We start from the raw sequence: 21,072 nt of genomic DNA on the forward strand, positions 1-21,072 counted from the left end.
TGAATGAACAGGCTCCTATCCCTTTGGCTTGAATGGGTTTCTTTTTGTGTTGCATGTGCTAAGCTCCTTGGTTTTAGTGGTAAGGGGAAAATGAGGGGTCACTACCCCACACAGACACAAACTCAGCCTCATCACAGACTCCCCATTGGCCTGGGCTTAGTCATGAGACCCTGGCAATGAGAAAGCTCTCACCCAATAAGGTGCCCTGTGGGGAAAGCCCTGGTCCAATAAGAAGGCCCACCTGGGGTAAGGCTGGGGGATTACCAGCCTGAGCCTGCGGATTGAGCTCCGGGGCGAGGGAGGGGGGGCACGAGTCACAGCGCGGGGGCTACTCTGTCGCCAAGGCTGGCGGCCTCCTTTAAATGGTTGCTACGGAGCAGGTATCAAACGTGCGAGAGTCGCACACAGTCACGGTCATGGAGGGTATTAAGTGGCAACAAAGAGACAGTTATTCTGCAATAATGCGCCCTGCTGAGTGCAAGTTATTCTCCAATAATCAAGAGGCGAGGAGCAGGCAGGACGGAGCTGTGATCACAAGAGCATGGTGCTGCATGGAGCTTGACTCGCGCACGCACGCACGCATGCACACACACACACACACACACACACACACACACACACACACACACACACACACACACACACACACACACACACACACACACACACACCTACACACACACACACAGAGGTCACACCACATCAACCCAGGCACACAAACTTTATTTATCACTTGTACATATCCCCAGTCCCACACTCACTAACCCAGACCGGCTTTGTCAGTGTATATTCCAAGTTACCACAATTTTGTTGAAAATGTCGCTGAAAACCAATCAAGACAGCAATGATAATATTAGTAACTACAAGGCACCTGCAGATCTCAGCCAAGGCCAACCCACTCCAAAATGTAACAGGGTCTTCCTTGACCCATGCTTCAACCTTCCACCAAATTTCATGGAAATCAGGCCAGTAGTTTGTCAGTAATCTTGCAGACAGAAAGACAAACAATTCAAACTAAAAACATAACCTCCTTGTTGGTATAGTGATAATATGGTGATATAATTACGCCATATAAATGAGTATATAATGTTATTTATATTTTACAAGTATTTGAGCAAATGTGTCCAGGATTCCGCCCAGTGTATGGTCAGATGGCTCCAGTCGTCTGTCAACCTCAACAATTAAAACATGTAATTATGACATATTCGAGATTTGGAGGATTTGACAGTTCAGTGTAAACGGTGAGATTATATGCATTAATGTGATAAAGTTTCTTGGTTTGTCAATAATTTATTAATATTAATTAACAGTTTCTCATTTGATTTTCCATAGAATGTTTTAGGAGATTAGGGAATTGCCCAGGTCTACAATTTTCTATAATGTCAAAAATAAATTGTGGAATCAAGTTGGTGAAAGGTGCACAAATAGGTAATTTCCAACCTACAGTGTATGTATGACACTAGATAGACACTAGATAGATTGATAGCTAGATAGCAGTCAGGCATGTATTCAGTGGGTGTCTGGGGTCTGCCAGGTTTAGTCCCATGTCACCGATTCCATTTGTGATCTTCAAGGAGAGGATCTAAAGGCACAGCCAGTGGGAGGTCAGTGTTCGTTTTTGGGAACCTCAAAGTTCCTCCATACTCTTTGCAGACGATGTGGTTCTGTTGGCTCGATCAGTCCGCGACCTTCAATACTCACTGGGGTGTGTTTGTATTCAGGATGAGAGTCTGTATCTACAAGGTCGAAATGGCAAATTGTGTCGTCCAGCTTAGAAGCGAGTTTCTGCTCCAACTGAGCGAGTTCAAGTATCTCGGGGTCTTGTTCATGAGTAAGGCTAAGATTTGATGGACAAGCGGATTTGTGAGTTGTCAGCACTAATAGGGGCGTCGTACAGGTCAGATGTGGTGTACAGCCACCAGTCGATCTAGGTATGGTAGGAGACCCCTGGGTAGACCCAGAATAAGATGGAAGGATATATCTAGTCTTGCTTGGGAAAGCTTCTGGATCCCCCATTATGAGCTACCTTGCGTAGATAGATGTAACATGCGGGATCAGGGGACATACCATGCCTTAATTATATTCCTCACAGTAAATGTGTGTACATTCTTTTTAGGTACTGTGTGATACTAAATGCATTCGAAGTGGCTTCACTAGATGTGTTTTTTTTTTTTTAAAGCAGAGCACGGAGCTTGTCAGAACATTCCTGTGCTGTAGTCACTCACAACAATCTCCACATTTTAGCTAAAGTTAAAGGTAATTGATTTAACCAATTAAATCAGTAACTGTTTGTGAATTCTTTATAGGCTGCGAGAGTCAGTAGCATTTCCATTCAGTGTTGTTTTTCCCATCCATCCAAAGATGCACTGTATGGTTTCCTCTATAGATCAGCATTGACAAAATATCTTCTAAACAAGTTTGTGTTGGATTTCGAATCAAACCAAATTTCTTTTTAGTTTAGAGCTCATGATTTATAGTTAGTTTCATATTTATTCAGTGTGGCTTTGTGGCACAAAGGCAGTAAAACTGCCTGTGCCAAAGCACACTGACTGTAATCCTGTGGGCTTAATAATTGTTGGAATGCTGTTAAGCATTCCAACTATTGTTATCCTGTTTCTTTTTATTGTTGGAATGCTTTTAAGCATTCCAAGTATTGTTATCCAAATCTTTATTGTTGGAATGCTGTTAAGCATTCCAAGTATTGTTATCCAAATCTTTATTGTTGGAATGCTGTTAAGCATTCCAACTATTGTTATCCTGTTTCTCTTTATTCCACTATTTCTTCCGTACGTATTTTGGCACTTATCTCTTTTTTTTTAATCGGATGTCAATGGAGAACATTTTCAAATCCTCTTAAACTTCTTCAACTTTCAAATCCTTCAACTTCCTCATACTTTCAGCTACAGACACCATTTCAACTTTAACATGTTGAAAAAACCCTGATCTATTGCCGCATAATTCAGCTTTTTGATATCTTTTTAACTTTTTGAACTGTCCCATTTTAACTTTTATGATTTTTTTCAGTCCTTTTCTGCCTTTATAATGGGTGTGTATTGCGCAGCTTAGAGTGCGTGATGTCACAGCTAGAGTGAAGAGCAGCTTCAGATTCTTGTGAAAAAGATATTTGTCTTTTGCCTTTGCCTCCACAATTTTCACTCTTCATATATATTTTTTAGATGTTGAAGGAGCTAATCATGTTGTTGTTCTACACAAGTGACTGTGGAATCCCACAGATTTACACATTTGCAGAAAATCCCTTAATTGAGAGGAAAAACCAACTTTCTGCTCCATAGAGATCAATGTTAAATCTGACCACTCATTTCTCAAAGAAAGCAGACGGTACCAGTTTTGTATATTGCGCTGGAGCTCACATTTTTAACACCACAAACATAAAAAACACATCAGCGCGTTCGGCAGAGTCTTATCTTTCTCACGATATCCATATTTTATTGATTAGTCTCATGGTTTTGGTATAAAGGGCATATGTTCGACAGGTAGTTTTGTTTAAAATCGCTTAATCAGTCTGCTTCTAACACCAGGTGCGTCCTCACCATGGCAACCAGTTACACGCAAGCAGGCACGCTCTCCCTCTACACACACACACGACTTTGAGATATTCAGTCAAAGGCATTTTTAGACCTCCTGTCTGTCTGTCTGTCTGTCTGTCTCTCTGTCTCACTCACTCAATACATATAACTGTCTGTCTGCCTATCTCACTCACTCACTCAGTACATATAACTGTCTGTCTGCCTGTCTCACTCACTCACTCAGTACATAAAACTGTCTGTCTGCCTGTCTCACTCAGTCAGTACATATAACTGTCTGTCTGCCTGTTACACACACGCACGCAGGCTCTCTCTGTCTGTCTCTCTACACACACTGTCTCTCTCTCTGTCTGTCTCTCGGTCTGCCTGTCTCACTCACTCTGTCTCACCCCCCTCCCTCCCATTTCAAAATTAAAGCCCCACAGAGTGAATCCTAACTGGAATACTTGTGATGAAGCCTGCCATTTAATAACCTTTGTGTTTGTGTCAAACATTATGAATATGTCTCCTCTCCCCCTCTCTCACCCACCCAGTCCCACCCTTTCAAAATAAAAGCCCCATAGATTAACATGAAGCTCAGAATGAGGTTCGTACAGAAATTTCCATTTCCAAAGGCTTCTCAAACAAAGATGTATATGTCCAGTACAGAAATGACAGGAGCCATTTGTGGACTGTCAATCCAAGAGTATGAATCTAAAATGCAGAAAAGAGAGTAGCACTATCTCAATTGAACCTGAACAACACTACCGGTAACATCAGCGTGTGTGTATATTGCGACGTCTTCGGGCAGTAGAAGCCACACTGTCAAAATTTCTTGCGAAATATTCTAGTTCTCATTATTATCTACCCAAGATCTTCATTGTCAGTGTTTTGGTAAATAAAAAAAAAAGACTGAATAGTTTAATGAAATCTTAAGTAAAGAGGTACAAATTAAACACGAAAGTATGGTTTACATTTGTACTACCTTGTGATTAGTGTTAATTGTTAGAAGTAGCCAAACTAGAGAAACAGTGTTCTCCATTAAATAATTGTCACATTTATTTTTTCGTTCATGTATGTATTCACATGTATGCATATGTGGTTCCCGGATGTGTCATGTGAATTATCATATCCCACATGTGAAAACACAGATTTCACATGTTCATTTCTCCTCTCTTTTCACCATCCTCTTCCCCTCCCTCCCCCACCAGGTCGGAGTGTGTTTCTAGTCTGGGCTCAGAGTTTCGTCGCGGGGCCGGTGTGTTGGACATGGTGTTTGAGTCTCCGTTCCAGCTCTTCACCTGCGGCTATGATACCTTCATCCGACTGTGGGACCTCCGACTCAGCCCACGGTACGCCACCATGGTGATTTCTATGGGGTCAGATCAGTCTCAATAATTGCAAATGCACACAGAAAGACTCACAAATGCAAACAGAAAGATTCACAAATGCGCACAGAACAATTCACAAATATATTCGATTTACAAATGCACACAGATGGATTTACAAATATATTCGATTTACAAATGCACGCAGAACAATTCACAAATACATTCCAATGCACACATAAATAAATTCGTATTCGTATAAATTTGTGAATTGTTCTGCGTGCATTTGTAAATCGAATATATTTGTAAATCCTTCTGTGTGCATTTGTAAATCGAATATATTTGTGAATTGTTCTGTGCGCATTTCTGAATCTTTCTGTGTGCATTTGCAATTATTGAGACTGATCGGAACCCCATAGATTTCAGTCTCCCTGAGACCTTGTAGGATCTGATAGTGACACCTACAGTGCTTCAGACCTTTACCACACCATGCTTGACACCAAATCTACCACTGAGGACACTTATTATGGGAATTCACGGTCTTAGCACTAAACACTTGGAGAATTTACATCCTACCACAGCTACGAACATTATTTGTGAAATAGAAAATGTAACATTTTCTGAAAAACACAGTAAATGGGTTCAAATGTCCACAAATGTTAGCTTATGAGATGTTTGGAATTGCAGTTTAAGTTGAAGCACTTAAAGTATATGAAGTGTCAGATGAAGTGTAAGCATTTAAAAGGGGTTGAGGTGTAATATAAAGTGTAATCACTGAAAGTATTTGAAATGTTAGTTTCCACTTTAAGTCCAGTAGGCAGTTTGACGAGTAAGCACTGAAAGTTTTATTAATATGAACCTACAATTGAATTTCAACTTTTCATGAAAGAAAATAAAGTTGTTTTTATAGTTCTTAGAAATATCTTTCCATCATAAATAGAAGTTTGGCTTGTCCAGCTCTTTAAGCTGTTTAGACACATTTTCGCCTCTTCCTCCGGCACCACCACGTAGCATGAAGAGTAGGCGGCGGTATGCACCTTTGCTTTGTATTCCACCAGCACCACCTTCTTATATAATATTAACAGGAAAATGCATAGATTTCTATCAACAAGGTAACGTAAACTCATTGCCTTTACTGTATGAGGACCGATCATAACTGTTGTGCATAGTCAAACCTAAAAGGCCCATTCTGATCCAGGAGAAATCCGGTGATTTTAGCTGAAAGCGGTATTTCTAAACCCACAATGCAGGTAACTTAAACTACAAATGCTTATCATTACTCATCTTTGTGACTAATTAGTCAAATGTTAGGGCAGCCCTAATACAAGTATTTATGATTAATAATCATTTTGACCTTATTCAAACCCACAATGCCATGGTGAAAATTTAACTTGGGTCTCAAGTCCGTCCATCAGATTTATCTTGGGTCTAAATCTTGAGCGATCCAGTCAGCTGGCCAATCTTACAGTATATTTATGCACACAAAGTTTGGTTACTTTATGCAAACATGTGCAATCATGAAATGTGAAATCCGCCATAGTTCCCTAATTATTGTCCTATTGTCAGGATGGAACAGCTTCAGAAATAACATTCATGGTGTAAAACTCATTCCGAGTTCTAAGGTTTTATCTCCAACAGTGTCAGCACGGGGAGCCAACATTCAGTCCCCCCTGTGGTATCCATATTAATGCAGCAGCCCTCACTTCGGTATATGCCGGCAACATGACTGGGGAGGGCAGCATTTATATTGGACAGCAGGGGTTAGAGGGGTTTCAGGTTGGATTTGGGGAGGGGGGATCAGTCAAGTGAGACAAATCAGATCTGATTGGCAGATCGCTCTGGGGACTTCGCAAGGGGCTGGGTTGGGGTGAAGGTTGGCAGAGGGGGGTCCCTCTTTAGATATCAATAATTCATGCGCCCAAACCAAACTGGCCTCAAAAAGGCTCCCAGGGTCAGCCAGGAGGTTCAGGTTGTCTGGAAGTTTGGGGCTCAACACCAAAGAGAAATGCACTGTGACAGATACAAAACAAATGGTTCCCATGGTGATTAATAAATCTAATGAATGATTGTTGTCCTCTCCTCTATTTAAACAAGTAACATATAGTTAGATAAAATTACAATATATGTGATTTTATATTGTTATATCTATGTATAGACAGAGCGCATTTTCTTTCTATAGATAAACTAACCAGACTGGGAGGTTTGTCTTTGGTTCGTCCTGCAAATGAAATACCTTAATCACATCAATAGAAAGATATTATTGACATAAATCAGTCCATGGTATAAATATTGACACGCAAAAAGAAACATGGATCTGACAGTGAAGACATTTAGATTTTCTCACGTTATATACCCAACCAAAACAGTATATAAAATAGCATAATGGGTTATGGGTGATGAATATCAGATACAGTGTTACGTAATTGATAATTAAAGTTACATTTTCATTAATAACAAGTGGAACACGGCTCAATGAAGATGAGAAGTAACTGTAATGATTTTGTACATTGGACTGAGGTTAGAAAATGGAGCGATATGTTCCAACATAGCTTAGTAAAGCTGGGGAATACTTCATAATTATCATTCATCAACTTTCAGCTCGATAATAATGTGAATATGATGCCGTCGTGTTATCCTTCTACAAATTACTGATGTCCACACAAATGATTCAAGCCATGCTTGAGATTTAGTTTTTCAACATAAAGTTTTGACTCATGCATTGCAGTAGAACACGGTTTATTTGTTTATCAGTTTATTTTATTTGTGATTCTTTCTTCTTTTTTTTGCCATACATCAGATAATTAGCCCAATTTCTCTACAATATTTTTTCCCATTTCACACAGTTTGAGTTAAATATGTGTTTCACCTTCAAGATGCAATGACAATGGTGACCTCCCCATGTTCGTGTGTGTGTGTGTGTGTGTGTGTGTGTGTGTGTGTGTGTGTGTGTGTGTGTGTGTGTGTGTGTGTGTGTGTGTGTGTGTGTGTGTGTGTGTGTGTGTGTGTGTGTGTGTGTGCGTGCGTGTGCGTGCGTGTGCGTGCGTGTGCGTGCGCGTGTGCGTGCGTGTGCGCGTGTGCATGAGAGAGTCCAGACGTCTTTGCTGCCCCATTGTCTACCCCTGGTGTCTCTCCATCACTTATTGATGAGGCTGCACTAATGGAGGATCGATGTCTATTGGCAGAAAATACTTATCCCCAAAATACTTCCCCTCTCTTAACCACAGCCACTGCCTGCGCAACCCTGCTTTGCTGCTCACTCGGCCCCCTGCAGCATGTGTGTGTGTCACAGCTTGACCTCCTTGTTAACAACAGTATAGAGTTAAACAGGAATTTCAGCATTGTCTCCAAAGCTCCACAACAAGATACAATTGTTTTAAACTTTTGTTTTCAGTGATCTCAGCTGGAAGATTTTCTAAATGTGAGCCCCCCCCCCCCCCCCCCCCCAAATTCAGACAAATGTTGTCTGACAAATGCCTTAGTTGTGAGTTGAAACCATGACACTTTAAGTTAAATTAGCTGTTATCACTTTATTTCATTTCAGTCAGGAACACTCATTATAGATTTTAACCATTTATTGCAACAAATGAAATACAGTTAAACTTGGCGATAATGGCTCCGCTCTTTGAATGCTCCCCGGATTAGCCAGCGGCTACTGAGCTAAGGCCGGGAGCACGAGCATTAACCCCCCTGGGTTTACAGGACAGGGGTACATTTTTTAAATACATTTCAACCATTTGCCAGAAGATGAACTAACAAAGAGGTGGAGGCTGGGGCGGAGGAGGCGAAGCTTCACCAGCAGTGTGGTCTGTAGCAGCGTAGATGTAGAATGAATCAGTGAGAAGGAAGCCATATTTAAATAAACCTCCGTGAAGTGAGAGTGGGCTGTGATTGGTGCGTGGACGATTGGAAGCTATGATTCAGTCGGCTGGCTGTCAGCTGGTTACAGCTGGGGCGTATAACTTCCGTGTCCTGCATGAACTTAAATTAGCTTCATTAATTAATAATTTTCCTGTAATTCCATAATAACTCTAACAATGGTCAAAGATCGTCTGTGGGAGTGAGGTGTCTGTATCTGTACCGAGGGAGAGTTGGATAATGTAGTAGTGACCTCTGTAGCCTCTTCTGTCGCCTTTGTTGCTCAATATAGTCGAAGAGTAAGTGTACATATACACTCTGTTTTTTCCTGTTTACGAAATAACTCTGAAAATGGAGTTTCAGAAAATCTTTACACCTGGCCGGAGTTTTACAAAGGCTCCGTTTTCAGTGACTTAAAAGGCCATTTGGGTTTAAGCCAAAACCTATCGAAAAGCTGCGTTTACAAAAACACAATCGTGTACATTTGGATAAGTCCCTAGTTTCCAAAAAAGGTGTAATGAATGAATATTTACTTGGCTTTAAATGGATCAGTTCAATCATGTAAATTTCTCTGAAATCGACTGCCTAAAAACAAAACACAATAAATTCAAAGAACTATTTCTATTTTCCCTTCCCTTCAACGGATTTCAAATTAAATCTGTTGACCTCATTTAAGTTCATCTTCATTTGTCCAATACATTTAATTTCTTTATTTATGTGATGAAAAAAAAGTTCAATATTTAAATTATAAAAAGGAGTAGGATTATAATCACTGTTATAAAGCGTTTTCTCACTCTCTCCCTAAACACATCCGAGACTGCACCGATCTTTCCATGTTGAAATCACAAATCAAAACTCACCTTTTCAGAACTGCTTTTAATGTGTGACGGATGTTGTGTGTTCTGTTTTTAGTGTATAGCTTTTTTATGATGATTTTAATGTTTGTAAAGTGTCTGAGAAATTTGAATAGCACTTTATAAATAAAATATATTATTATTATTATTTTGATTATATAACGACTCAAAAAAAATGGACAATGTTTTGTGTGTTGTTTTTGCATAGATTTAATGACCTATAACTTATAAACACATTCTAAATCATTGTATCAGTGATAATAGTGTATTACAACAACTCTACGATATTTTAATCTGCAAAAATGCCTCAATCCTCTGGACACAAATTTTAAAAAAGTAAAACATAACTTTATCTTTAGTATGTCTACAAGAAGTCCAGACTCATACATTATCTCTGCAAGTTGAAACCCTTTGAGAATCGGACATTATGTGGCGCTTCGTCTCAACACGTGTGTGTGAATGCTCCCATCCTTCCCAAACAGGAAGTGTGTGATGGAGTGGGAGGAGCCCGATGACAGCGCGCTCTACTGTATCCAGACGGACGGGAATCACATGATAGCCAGCGGCTCCTCGTACTACGGCGTTGTGCGACTCTGGGACAAACGGCAGACCGAATGCCTGCAGGTATGTGGGCTACATTACCTTCTCAATGTGTGAATTGGCTACAGTACCATGCTTTTAAAGACCAGTTTAAAACAACATTATATGAAGTGAATGCCAGATGTTAAACAATAAACTTAAAACTGTTATGATGTAATTTCATGATCTGTTTTGTGTGCAGTTCTTCCACCTGAGCTCACGCCCGGTGAGCAGCCCAGTGTACTGCCTGAGGTTTAGCAGCTCTCACCTGCACGCAGCCCTGGCCACCTCCCTGCACTCACTGGACTTCAGACAGAATCCCATCCACATCAGATGATACACACACACGCACACACACACACTGTTCAAATGAATCTGTTCAATAAAGCTGTCTATTTTCACACAAAAAAGAAAGGAACTGCTTATTCTGAGCCAGCAACGTATTTTCCATGATTTTGGTTTTGGAAGAACTGAGTTTTTTCTCCATGTCACAGTGATATAATATTCCATAAAGTGGGTGGACTTATAAGAGAGAAGAATGGTCAAAGGGGCCAAGATATCCTGACTTTTAGTCCCTGGTGCTCTTTTAGACTCCAAGAACCCTTACTACTACATTTCCTATCATGCAACCGTATAGCATCTGTGATTGGTTAATGCCGGGCTGCAACCTTGGGTTCTGAAAAGTGAAGCTAATAAGGAAGTCCCTTGAATCTGCATTCTTTCTAATTGTGATCAACTAACTATTACCACTTTCGTGGTTCATCCCAGAAAGTAGAGAACATGATGAACGCAGGTTCATCACAATTTTGTTTGTGTCTATATATATGTGTATATATATATATATACAGTATATATATATATCTCATGGAATATATATGCCAAGGAAAGGCCTGCCTACCAACATGAATTCATAGCTTTTACAAAGCTAAATATGATTGGTTATTATGCTGGTAAGTAAAATCCCCAACAAAAATCTAATTTACACTCTAAAACACGCTAACTTGTGTTACATTAATTAATTTTGAAAAATTTAAATATGTTCCTGAAGTTTTTTATCCATAATTAAGATGATCCACAGACCCTGTAACAGAAAATTAAACAACACAGATTTATTTGTTAGCATTCAAAAACCTCTGCATCAGATAAATATCAATGAGATTTCTGAATCGCAACAATCTGTGTTGATAAACTCAAAAGCGCTGAAAGTAAGCTGGACAGGACTCGTTTGTTGGAGGTGAGTAGCATGCTGGTGCCTGCCGGGGAAGAAGGGCTAATCCGTTAGCTTGAGGCACCGAGAGCACAAATGCTCAACACATAAAAAAAAAAGAAATCACATGCGCACACTGCAGAGCCGGTGAATAAGTCTCGGTGAGGAAAAACACAGCTTGGCCCTTTTCCTCCACAACAATTTTGAGTGACTGCCCCGAAGCTTTTTGAAGGGATTAAGGCACATTAGCCTCTTGACAAAAAAAAAACATTTCATCACTGTGGAAACACACTGTTTCCACAATACATTTGACCCCTGCACCTGAGATCACACACTGGAGGGGGACCCCCTCCAAATCCACACTGTACAATGTTAGGATCCATTTGATGGACGTGGATCAAATCTACGTCATCGCACATCTATGATTATCAAACCACACGTACAGTGCACATGGTGTTTCACACAGGAGAACGGAACAGCTGGAGTGTGGGTGTGGGTGGGCAGTTGAAGGAGTCAGTGGAAAGGAACGAAGGTTCAAACTGCACAGGACTGTGGAGTAGATTTATTTAAAGTAGAGGCAGCAGTTTCATTTCTTGTGATAACAGTAGTGGTTTTTGGCCGTTGCCAAAACAATTGTCTTTCATCAGAATCACCTTTATCCTCCCAAGTATTTGTACCAGGCAACAACCTCCAGTTCTGAAGAGTGTCCTATACTTGCATTCTCTCTACTGACCAGTTGCAAAAAGAAGTCTGGTTGTATGAAAGTCTATGAGAAAATGATCCTACTTCTCACTTGATTTTTTTCCCTCAGTAAACATTGTAATCATGGGTTTATGGTCTCAATCACTAGTTTCAAGTCTTCTTCAGTACAGCATAATGTTCATTCAGTAAATTATGGTCTATTTAGAGTAAAATAGAGCCGAGTATGCTTTGGCAGGGCTAACTTGTGATTGATAGGTCTCCACCGCTACCAGTCATATGTGGCGTCACTACGTCACTCTTCCTCAGTCCAAATATGGTCACTACCATACACTGGTTGCAAAAAAAAAAACTGTTGACGGCCGAAATTGCCAAACTCGTGGCTTCAAAACGGCAGTCCACATACCAATGGGTTACGTCATGATGACTACGTCCACTTCTTATATACAGTCTGTGATTTGTACACATACAAGGAATTCAACTCTGTTTTTTTGCATTGCTCTCATTGGGCCTTATGCAATAACCACTCAACAGATTGGTTCTTAAGTGGCTTGTATGAAAGATTTAGGAGAAAGTTTCGCATTATATCCGACAACAAGTTACTATTTTTCGTGCGTTTTCCTGCAAGTAGCCCACGAGTAAATACATGACCAACAACAAAACAAGAACAGTAGTGCATTCCTGTTATTTGAAATTGCATCAGGACGAATGCAAACAGCAGCAACAAAACTATTTTCTGGGCAATATGGCCGATCTTCACATAAAGAATTCAAAATCAGGGAAATATTGACCATCTTACGTTTACTATGTTTGAGCACCAAGCATCATTGATTTAAACACAGAGTCCGCCTCCTCTCCAGAGATGGGCAGTATTTCTATTACTTGTATTTGAAATACGTATTTCAATTACTTTTGAGTATTTTGTAATTTGTATTTGATAGGGCCGATTAAAAATCTAATGTAATTTGTAACAAAATACTTTAGAGTGGAGTCATTTTGTATTTAAAATACTCAAAATACTTTTTCCACGAATCAAAAAACAGTTCACGAGTTCAGTCTTCAGATCTTCAAGTTCAGCTGATTGTCTGTCAAGTTAAATATTGTATCTGAGTGTGACAGATGTCAACTAGCTTGATGTATAATGTACTGTATGTCTGGGTCTGGCTACATAGCCTATTGTATATGCATGGTGATGGTTATAATATCAAGCTAGCGAGCGATGCTAACATGCTAATGACGCTAGCATGCTGTCTAGGCTAGTGTATAGCCAGTGTTTAGCAAGTTAACTTATCAGTGGAGTAGCTAGCTATAGGAAGAGGGAGATTGGGAGCTTGTATGTCATATGTGATGAATATTTTCTTGTTGATACAAAGCCAAAGTTTATGGGCTGTTAAGTGACTTAACAGCCCATAAACTTTGTTAACATTAATATATATAACTTTGTTATATAATATTATATAATATATATATAATATAACTTTGTTAACATTAATATATATATATAAACAAGTTGTTGTCTTTCAATAGCTTTGCTTAGTTACACTGACATTCTGTGACTGTTCTTCCTGTTTGTGGGGTTCACCAGAGCTTTGTGTACATTATATAAACCTGAATGCTCTGCTATACCACATTGTGAGAAAACAGAAAATCCAGAAAAAAGTATTTCCTATATTTTAAATACAAAATACTTGTATTTTGTTACATTTTCTGGCACCAGTATTTTGTTGTAATACATTTATTTGGGGGTATTTTGTATTTTGTATCAAAATACATTTTGATGTATTTTTGCCCATCTCTGCTCCTCTCGTCCCACCGGAGTCCTGCGCACTCCTGCGGTCCGCCGGTCGAGTGTAGCTTGATCCAGGACGCCACAATGGAGTCAGTCACCGACCTCACGTTGCTAGGCTTGCCTGAGTATTCCAGCGACCGGACATCACGAAGAAGCAGACTGGGTGGTGGAGTAGCCTCCTAGCTGGGTTAGCTTGGTTTCCATCTCGGCTCTCCTCCCTCTCGACCCCGCTTTCATTGGCGTTTGGTTCGGTAGCTCTGGCCGGGTGGTTATCGTCTCAAGGGCCGCTCCCCATGAATGTATCCGGTCTCCACGCTTCTTTTTCCGATGTTGCTGAGTGTATTCTGTCATGTGCCATTAGTGCTCCAGCAGTAAAGACACAAAATAGCAAAATTCATAGAGCTGCCAGCCACAGCATGTAGGACCTACATGCGCCGCAGTTGCAATTTATTCAAAATAAACCACTGGTTTCATAGGAACGATCTTTCTTGGTCCCATCCACCGCCAATCCTGCCCGCCCTGTGTGGACCTTTGCCGTCTTTATACATCGTGGTTCATGATTACGTTGATAACATACGAAATGATTTCGTGGGATATCTTCGAATTACAGCTCATCATTGTAGGTATAGCTATGAACGCTTAATGGGAACGGCCTGTACAATTTTCTTGTATTTTGGAATTTTCTCTCAGATTACGAACACAATTCGCGAGTGATCCAGGCCTGTCATAGGAGTCATGTGCCATTAGCCTGCTGTTTTCCAAGTTTGTCTCTAATGGATTGTATATTTCATTACTTTAAAGCAATTTTGAGTTTAAAAAAACCTTTATTATTTACAGTTCATAATTATCCTGTTTGGCTTTTGAATAATCGGCTAATATAATTCTAAATGTATTTATGTAGCCTTACAAGATCACCATTAATTTACTATTATTGGTGCGATTATTATTATTTATATTATTATAGTATAACACTACAATATCCATATAATCATCTTAAATTACTTCTCTTACTGTAGTTTGATGTAGCTCACTGGTTTTCATGTCCAACAAGGGATTATTAGCATAATTTCATCTGAGCTCACTTTGACCTTCAAATAAATTGGTTTAGGTCATCTGGATAAAATTGTTGTTTGTTTCCATCCTGTCGACCCGTTGGAGCAATCGTCATGTTCCCAGATTTTAGAGAGTGAAATGGGACAATAATTGATAAAACCTGATGAAATAATGGACAAAACTCTGAAAATAAGACTGAAGTTGTAGAAACAAGACCCTTCAAGCCTTCACATAGAAGGTGTGAGAGTGTTTGAAACATACAGTAGAACTCTAATAGGGCAATGTATGAGTTTGTGCTTATGTCCGGGGTTGTCCACACACTGTGAGTCTGGGCTGGCCATTAATGGCATATATTAGATCATGTCGTCCATTAGCTAATATGCCAGGGCCACATAAGAGGAGTGGCCAGGGTGCGTACAGACATTGCACACCCATGCAGGAGATGTGACCCCCAGGGACTCCCGACACTTGAATTAATCATAGAGGGCGGGGACGAGGGCCGTCTCCACAACAACACGCTACACGCCAGATTTTCTTGGTGGAGGATTTTGTCAAACATGATCAGTAATTAGTACTTTAGCCAGGGCCAGTAATATGAGGGAAAACAACGCCTACTGTCTAATAAAGCTTATAATAGCAGCAGTAACGGTAGTGGTGTGGCCGTACTGCAGTCATTGAATTATTTGTAACATTTGATACAGTAAAGAATGTTAAAAATACAGCAGTGGTACTGGTGTCCTATTGGTCATTGCTATGTCCCTGGTTCAGATCTCTCTCACCTCTCAAGCACTTTTGCACTTAGCACTTCAATCTGCCTTGTTCAATCTGCCTTGTCAAATGTATCTTATTGTATGTTTTATGATGGTTTTATGATGTTTCTGTTAGGTTTTTTAGCGAAAGGACCAGACTGTAGCACTGTGCTCATCCATCCATTCATCCAACCAACAAACCAACAACAAACAAACCAACCCACTGGTTGGAAGGAAATCTTCTTGGCCATCTACATAAAAGGTAAAACAGGCTTGTGAAGTATACAACAAAAAAAACATGATTTATTCTGACAGAGAAATGTGGCAGGATTGCTTTCCCACACACTGACTTGGGTTAGGTTTAGGCTACTTGGTTAAGGTTAGAAAAAAAGATAATGGTTTATCTTCAAATAAAAACATAACTTAATTCAACATAAAATGTTGGTTTCATGTGGTACGTGAACATTGCTTTCCTGGGGGAAAGTACCTTCGACCCGCCCAAAATATATTGTCTTACTTGTTGTACTCATAATCATACCACGTTACTACCAATAACAGCCGCTTGTCACTTGTCCTGACCTAATGCAGAAAATAAAAAATCGACATTCAATGCATCTGTGGCTTGTAGAAACATACAATGCCAACACTTTTTTCCTTGCAACTTGGCAGCCGAAGTGCAACCAGTAAGAGAAAACTTCATTTAAAATCCCACTGACATTTGTAGTTACGCAAATACCAAGACAAATTCTGCCTTCCTCTTTTACAAAACCATTCCAATATTGTTGTTTATTCAATATTTTTGTCTTACCTGCCTTTACCGACTATCATTTGCCTTTAAGCTACGGACCAAATGGACAAAACTATGTTACAATTATGAAAATGACCATGCTACCACTTAAATCTCAGCTTCTAGAATATGTATATCTACCTTCTGTAGTAGATGTTTGGGTCCAGTGGATGAACGGCCTGGCATTGAGCGGTGTGTTTTCTTGTCTGCACATGTCTTTCCTCCTCTGTAGTGTCACTCAAGGTTTTGGAGCTTAGACTGCCGCCTTGCCCTCTCATCCCTGATACCTGTGTGTCAGGTGACATCATCCATTTCAGAAGGTGCTGCTACATCATGAGGCACAAAGCTGCTGTCGAGCATCGGCCCCATAAAAAAACATGCCACACAGTTCACACTTCAAACGAATCTTTGTTTTTTTAAAGCAGCTGCATCTGCTCCACCTGTTTTTAGTTTCTCTCTTTCATAGAATATTGTCAAGCACATAATGCTAACCTTTGACCTCCTTCGTTTTAGTTGAGTGTCAGCCATAAGTCTAAAATATAATTGCTGTGTAATTAATGTGTCAGTTTCTGATTGGTCCTTACACTGCAGAATATTATAATTATACTGAGAATCTGCAGAAATGTCCAATATTCCTGTGAATCTAGCCTACTAGGTCGACTCAAACATATACATGGGCCCAAGAAAGTGTACAAACAATTCAACCACCCACTGATCCACCTATTGAGGCTGCTGCTACCGTTGTGGTCCTTGATTATTTTTTTGTAAGCAATCGAGGAAATGCTACCCACGGAGCAGGGACCTTTTGGCTGGCTCAATAACTGAATTTAGGCCCTGGCTCTTCTGATTCACATCATGAAGGTCAGGTAAAAGAAGTTCCATGCTCCCCGGGAAGGTTCCTGCAGTGGAAATAATCTGGTAGATACTGGATCAGAGATCCACAAAAACAGCATCAATTGGAAAAGGAAACACCTTGGGAAAACAAATTGCCATGTCCATACCTCCTACAGCAGCGGAATGCTTTCACTTGAGAATTTTTTTTTTCCGGAATTAACAAAAGTTTTCATGCAAAAATTACTTTGCCAGGAGGAGAGCGGATGGCTCCAGGGGAAGACCTTCAGTTAGCCAATATAGCACTTTAGCCCGCTCCAACCTGTGTAACAGCAGCAAGGGTTAGGGTTAGAAAGTTTGCTGATCCGGCAGGGAGTTTGGTCCGGGATCAGACCACCAGCGCTAAGTGAAGGTCTATCTCCGTGAAATGCTACAGCTACAAAAGGCTTGGAAAATAGCAACGTGGGACACAGAATTTGATACATTTACTGTTTATCAGACTATAAATGAGACAAGAATTAGCTAGCTAGAACACCCTTGTGGTCCCTCCGCTCAATGAAGGTCTGTCTCCGGACCTGCTGTCTGCTCTCCCACTGGCAAAACACTCTTTTAGTGAAGAAACTGAGGAGGAGCAACCATTTATTTTGCGGAGTCCGATTTGAAGCAACTCAAATTCAATTGAAATTTTGATCCCTGGCCACCCCTACTAAAAACTCAATCCTTGTGCCACTCAACACCTTTACACCTGATTATTGATTTTATATTGAACCGGGAGATAACTGGGAGATTGAAATCATTTGTACAAACTCATAGCTCAGACGGACACCTCAAGGTCCCTGTGTCCCACAATCTGAATCTATTGGATTTACAGATTGTCAGATAAATTAATGAGTTTTTCCAAGTGTGGGCAGCAAAAGCTGCAAAAGGTCGATGCAAAGGGTAAACAGGACCAAGTGCTGTCAAAGTGGTGCCATCCCAACAGATGCATCCACACCCAGCCAAAACACAATATTTCACAGGAAATTATACAAAGAAATCATGGCGGCGACAGGGAGATGATGCTCGGCCACGCTGACGCGTAAATCTAACTGGGGTCCTTTATAACTAAGTGTTTGCTCACTAACTGTATCTGACAAACACGCTGCACAGAAGTGCTGGGCGGACGAATTAACGTTTTTCCATCAAGAAATAGTTTCAACATATACCTCCAAAACTACAAACTGTGACTTTTGCATGTTTGTGAGCAGACTAAATGAGATGTAACGTGTGAATCGGTAAGCTTAGAGCTGGTGGAATGTGTATTTTATTACTTACAATAATTTTTTTTTTGACTTGTTCGACATACTACACTATGACTTTTTTATGACTTCTTCGAAGATACTATGCGATTACTTTTTTTACATGCTAGGACTATTTTAGACATACTATCCTATGAATTTTTTGAGCCACACCTTTTTTGACATGCTATTCTATGCTAACAGGCTACCAGTTTCCACCTGCTTCCAGTCTTTATGTTGAGCGAGGCTAACCAGGTGTCTGACCCAAACTCTGTGCCTAACACACGGGCATGAGTTTGACATCCATCACATTCAAGCGGTTTTCCCAGAATGTTGAAGACATGTTCTTCTGTCCGGCAAAAACTGTAAACGGCATTCAGGAGGGTCACTGTCTTTGGTCAGCACTCGTTTGACACCTCACCTGAGCCCTCAGTGGGAACTTCCATGGGTATCGACTCCAAGTGCCTCTCCAGCTCGCCTAAACAAACATGGAGTGTCCACTGAAGGCACCTGTCACACATGGAAATCCACCAGCTTAATGACTCATTCCCTTTCACACAATGGCTAACCTGTAATTTACCCCCAGCACTTAACAGGACCGCCACCGTAACACGAGGAGATGTGAAGAATCGGCCGCTGTTTTCTTTGGCCAAGTTCACTGGAGCTGAATTGAGTGGACCACGTCTCTTTTCACTGGATGCAAGGCTTGCTTCCCCCAGCTCTTTACGGGCCGGCTCTCGGCTGCAGTGGTGGTGGCAGAGATGGGTGGGGTATCGGATATCAGAAGCAAACACTTATTGCTCAAGGTTTTTTGTGTGGTTTCTGGACACGTTATTGGGTTCAATGTGTTGTTTCAGGAAGCAGTCTGTCTTTCTTGTGACCTGAGGAGCTTCAGCTTGGCTTCTGGGGGGTTGGAGGGGCGGACACTTCTACTGGTTGAGTCCTACTGGAGACATATGTATACCAATGGGGCCATCTGGTGTTCACACAGTGATCACGGCAGCAGAGGGATAGTCATGAAAACACTTTTTCTTTACCTTGAGACAGTGTTTTTATTTGTGCATTGTCTGTCACACCCCTTGAATCCCCATCTGTTGATGTGAGAAAACTCTAACAAGGGAGCTGCATCTGAAATTCATTTTCACATTTAAAATAACTGAAAACTACTTTGCGCTTCTGTCATGAGTCCAAATACATGTGTCACTTTATACCACTATGTATCACGAAAGCACACGTTCACATGTGAGATCGATTTCTTCACATAAGACATCTTCCATTTTTCAGATATTACACACTCGACGTGAAAGAACGTCGGGAACTGCATCTGAAATTCATTTTCACATTTGAAATAACCAATAAGTACTTTGTGCTTCTGTCATGCGAGTCCAAATGAAGGTGTCACTTTACACCACTATGTATATATGTGAAATCGATCTTGTCACATAAGACTTGTTAATTTTTCAGATATTACACGTGACGTGAAAGAATGCTGAATGAGCATTAATTCGCCGCTGAACATAGTCCCAAACGAATGTGCTATTTTATCCTGTTTGATTAACGTTTGCTTAAAGCTACAGTGACCGGCTGTTTTTTTCTTTAAAAGTAAAAACATATTTGTGAGGTGTTTAAAAATAGTGTATTGATCAATTATTTGTGAGGTAAAAGGGTGTCTCTGTCTTCCCCGTTACAAGGAAAATATCTTTATGTATGCAACCACAGCTAGTGGAATATGAACAAACTGCCACACGTGTGTGTGTGTGTGTGTGTGTGTGTAGCTGTCACATCAACAATACACACACTCACATCATCTAAAATACCTTTTATAAAATAAATTAACTGTATCTGTGTCCCCCCCCCCAAAGCCCACAGCCCCCATATCAAACCCTCCCAGCCCTTACCCCTCACCTGTCAGTCATTCCTGTATTCCTGGTGCTCAGGGGACCACAGGCCTGTCAGACCTCCAGCAGCCCCCTCAAAGCCCATCAAAAACCCACCCGTCCCTCCCCTACCTCACACCCCATCCTTTTCAGGTCCTGCCAAACAAAAATAAAGTCACATTAAAGGGAGAGTGGCCGGGGTCTACTGCTTTGCAGATCAGTCAGTGGATACCTGATTGTCACTCACGGGGCCCGGGCCCTTAATCCTATTGTCTCTCCGACAGGATTACTCTCTTGTGGTCCTTCTCTCCCTGTGGCTGCGCGCGGGAGAAAGGCCAGATTAAGGGGATTAGTGCGTATCCTCCTGACTTGTCAAACTGCGATGTAAGTAACCATTGACTTTCTTGGGGGACACTGAATGAGCGAAGGCAGAGAGGTGCCTATAAGAAGAGGTCATGAAAGGCGGCGAACAAGCCGAAATTCCCCAACAGGACAATGTGATTTGTTTGCTTTTGTTCCCTCGGACTGGGCCGAAAAAGTTCAAAGGAGAAGAGAGATGGAAGGAAAGGGGAAGAGAGAGGAGGGGAAGTTAACTCGGCCAATTTCATATCACTACAGAGATTCATGACAGTCAACTAACTGCTTCAGCATAACCCTGCTGTA

The 21,072-nt window shown here is 40.8% G+C and overlaps 1 protein-coding gene across 1 annotated transcript in view; it reads left to right on the forward strand.

Moving 5' to 3' along the window:
* fbxw4 (F-box and WD repeat domain containing 4) overlaps positions 1-21,072 on the forward strand; it is a 69,256-nt gene that overhangs the window by 35,528 nt on the left and 12,656 nt on the right. Inside the window, exons 7-8 of the mRNA XM_079168913.1 lie at positions 4,736-4,876; positions 10,044-10,185. Of these exons, the coding sequence (XP_079025039.1) occupies positions 4,736-4,876; positions 10,044-10,185 (283 nt within the window). The remainder of the gene's footprint in view (positions 1-4,735; positions 4,877-10,043; positions 10,186-21,072) is intronic.

Source organism: Pholis gunnellus (assembly GCF_910591455.1).
Source record: "Pholis gunnellus genome assembly, chromosome: 11".
NCBI classification, from domain to species: domain Eukaryota; kingdom Metazoa; phylum Chordata; class Actinopteri; order Perciformes; family Pholidae; genus Pholis; species Pholis gunnellus.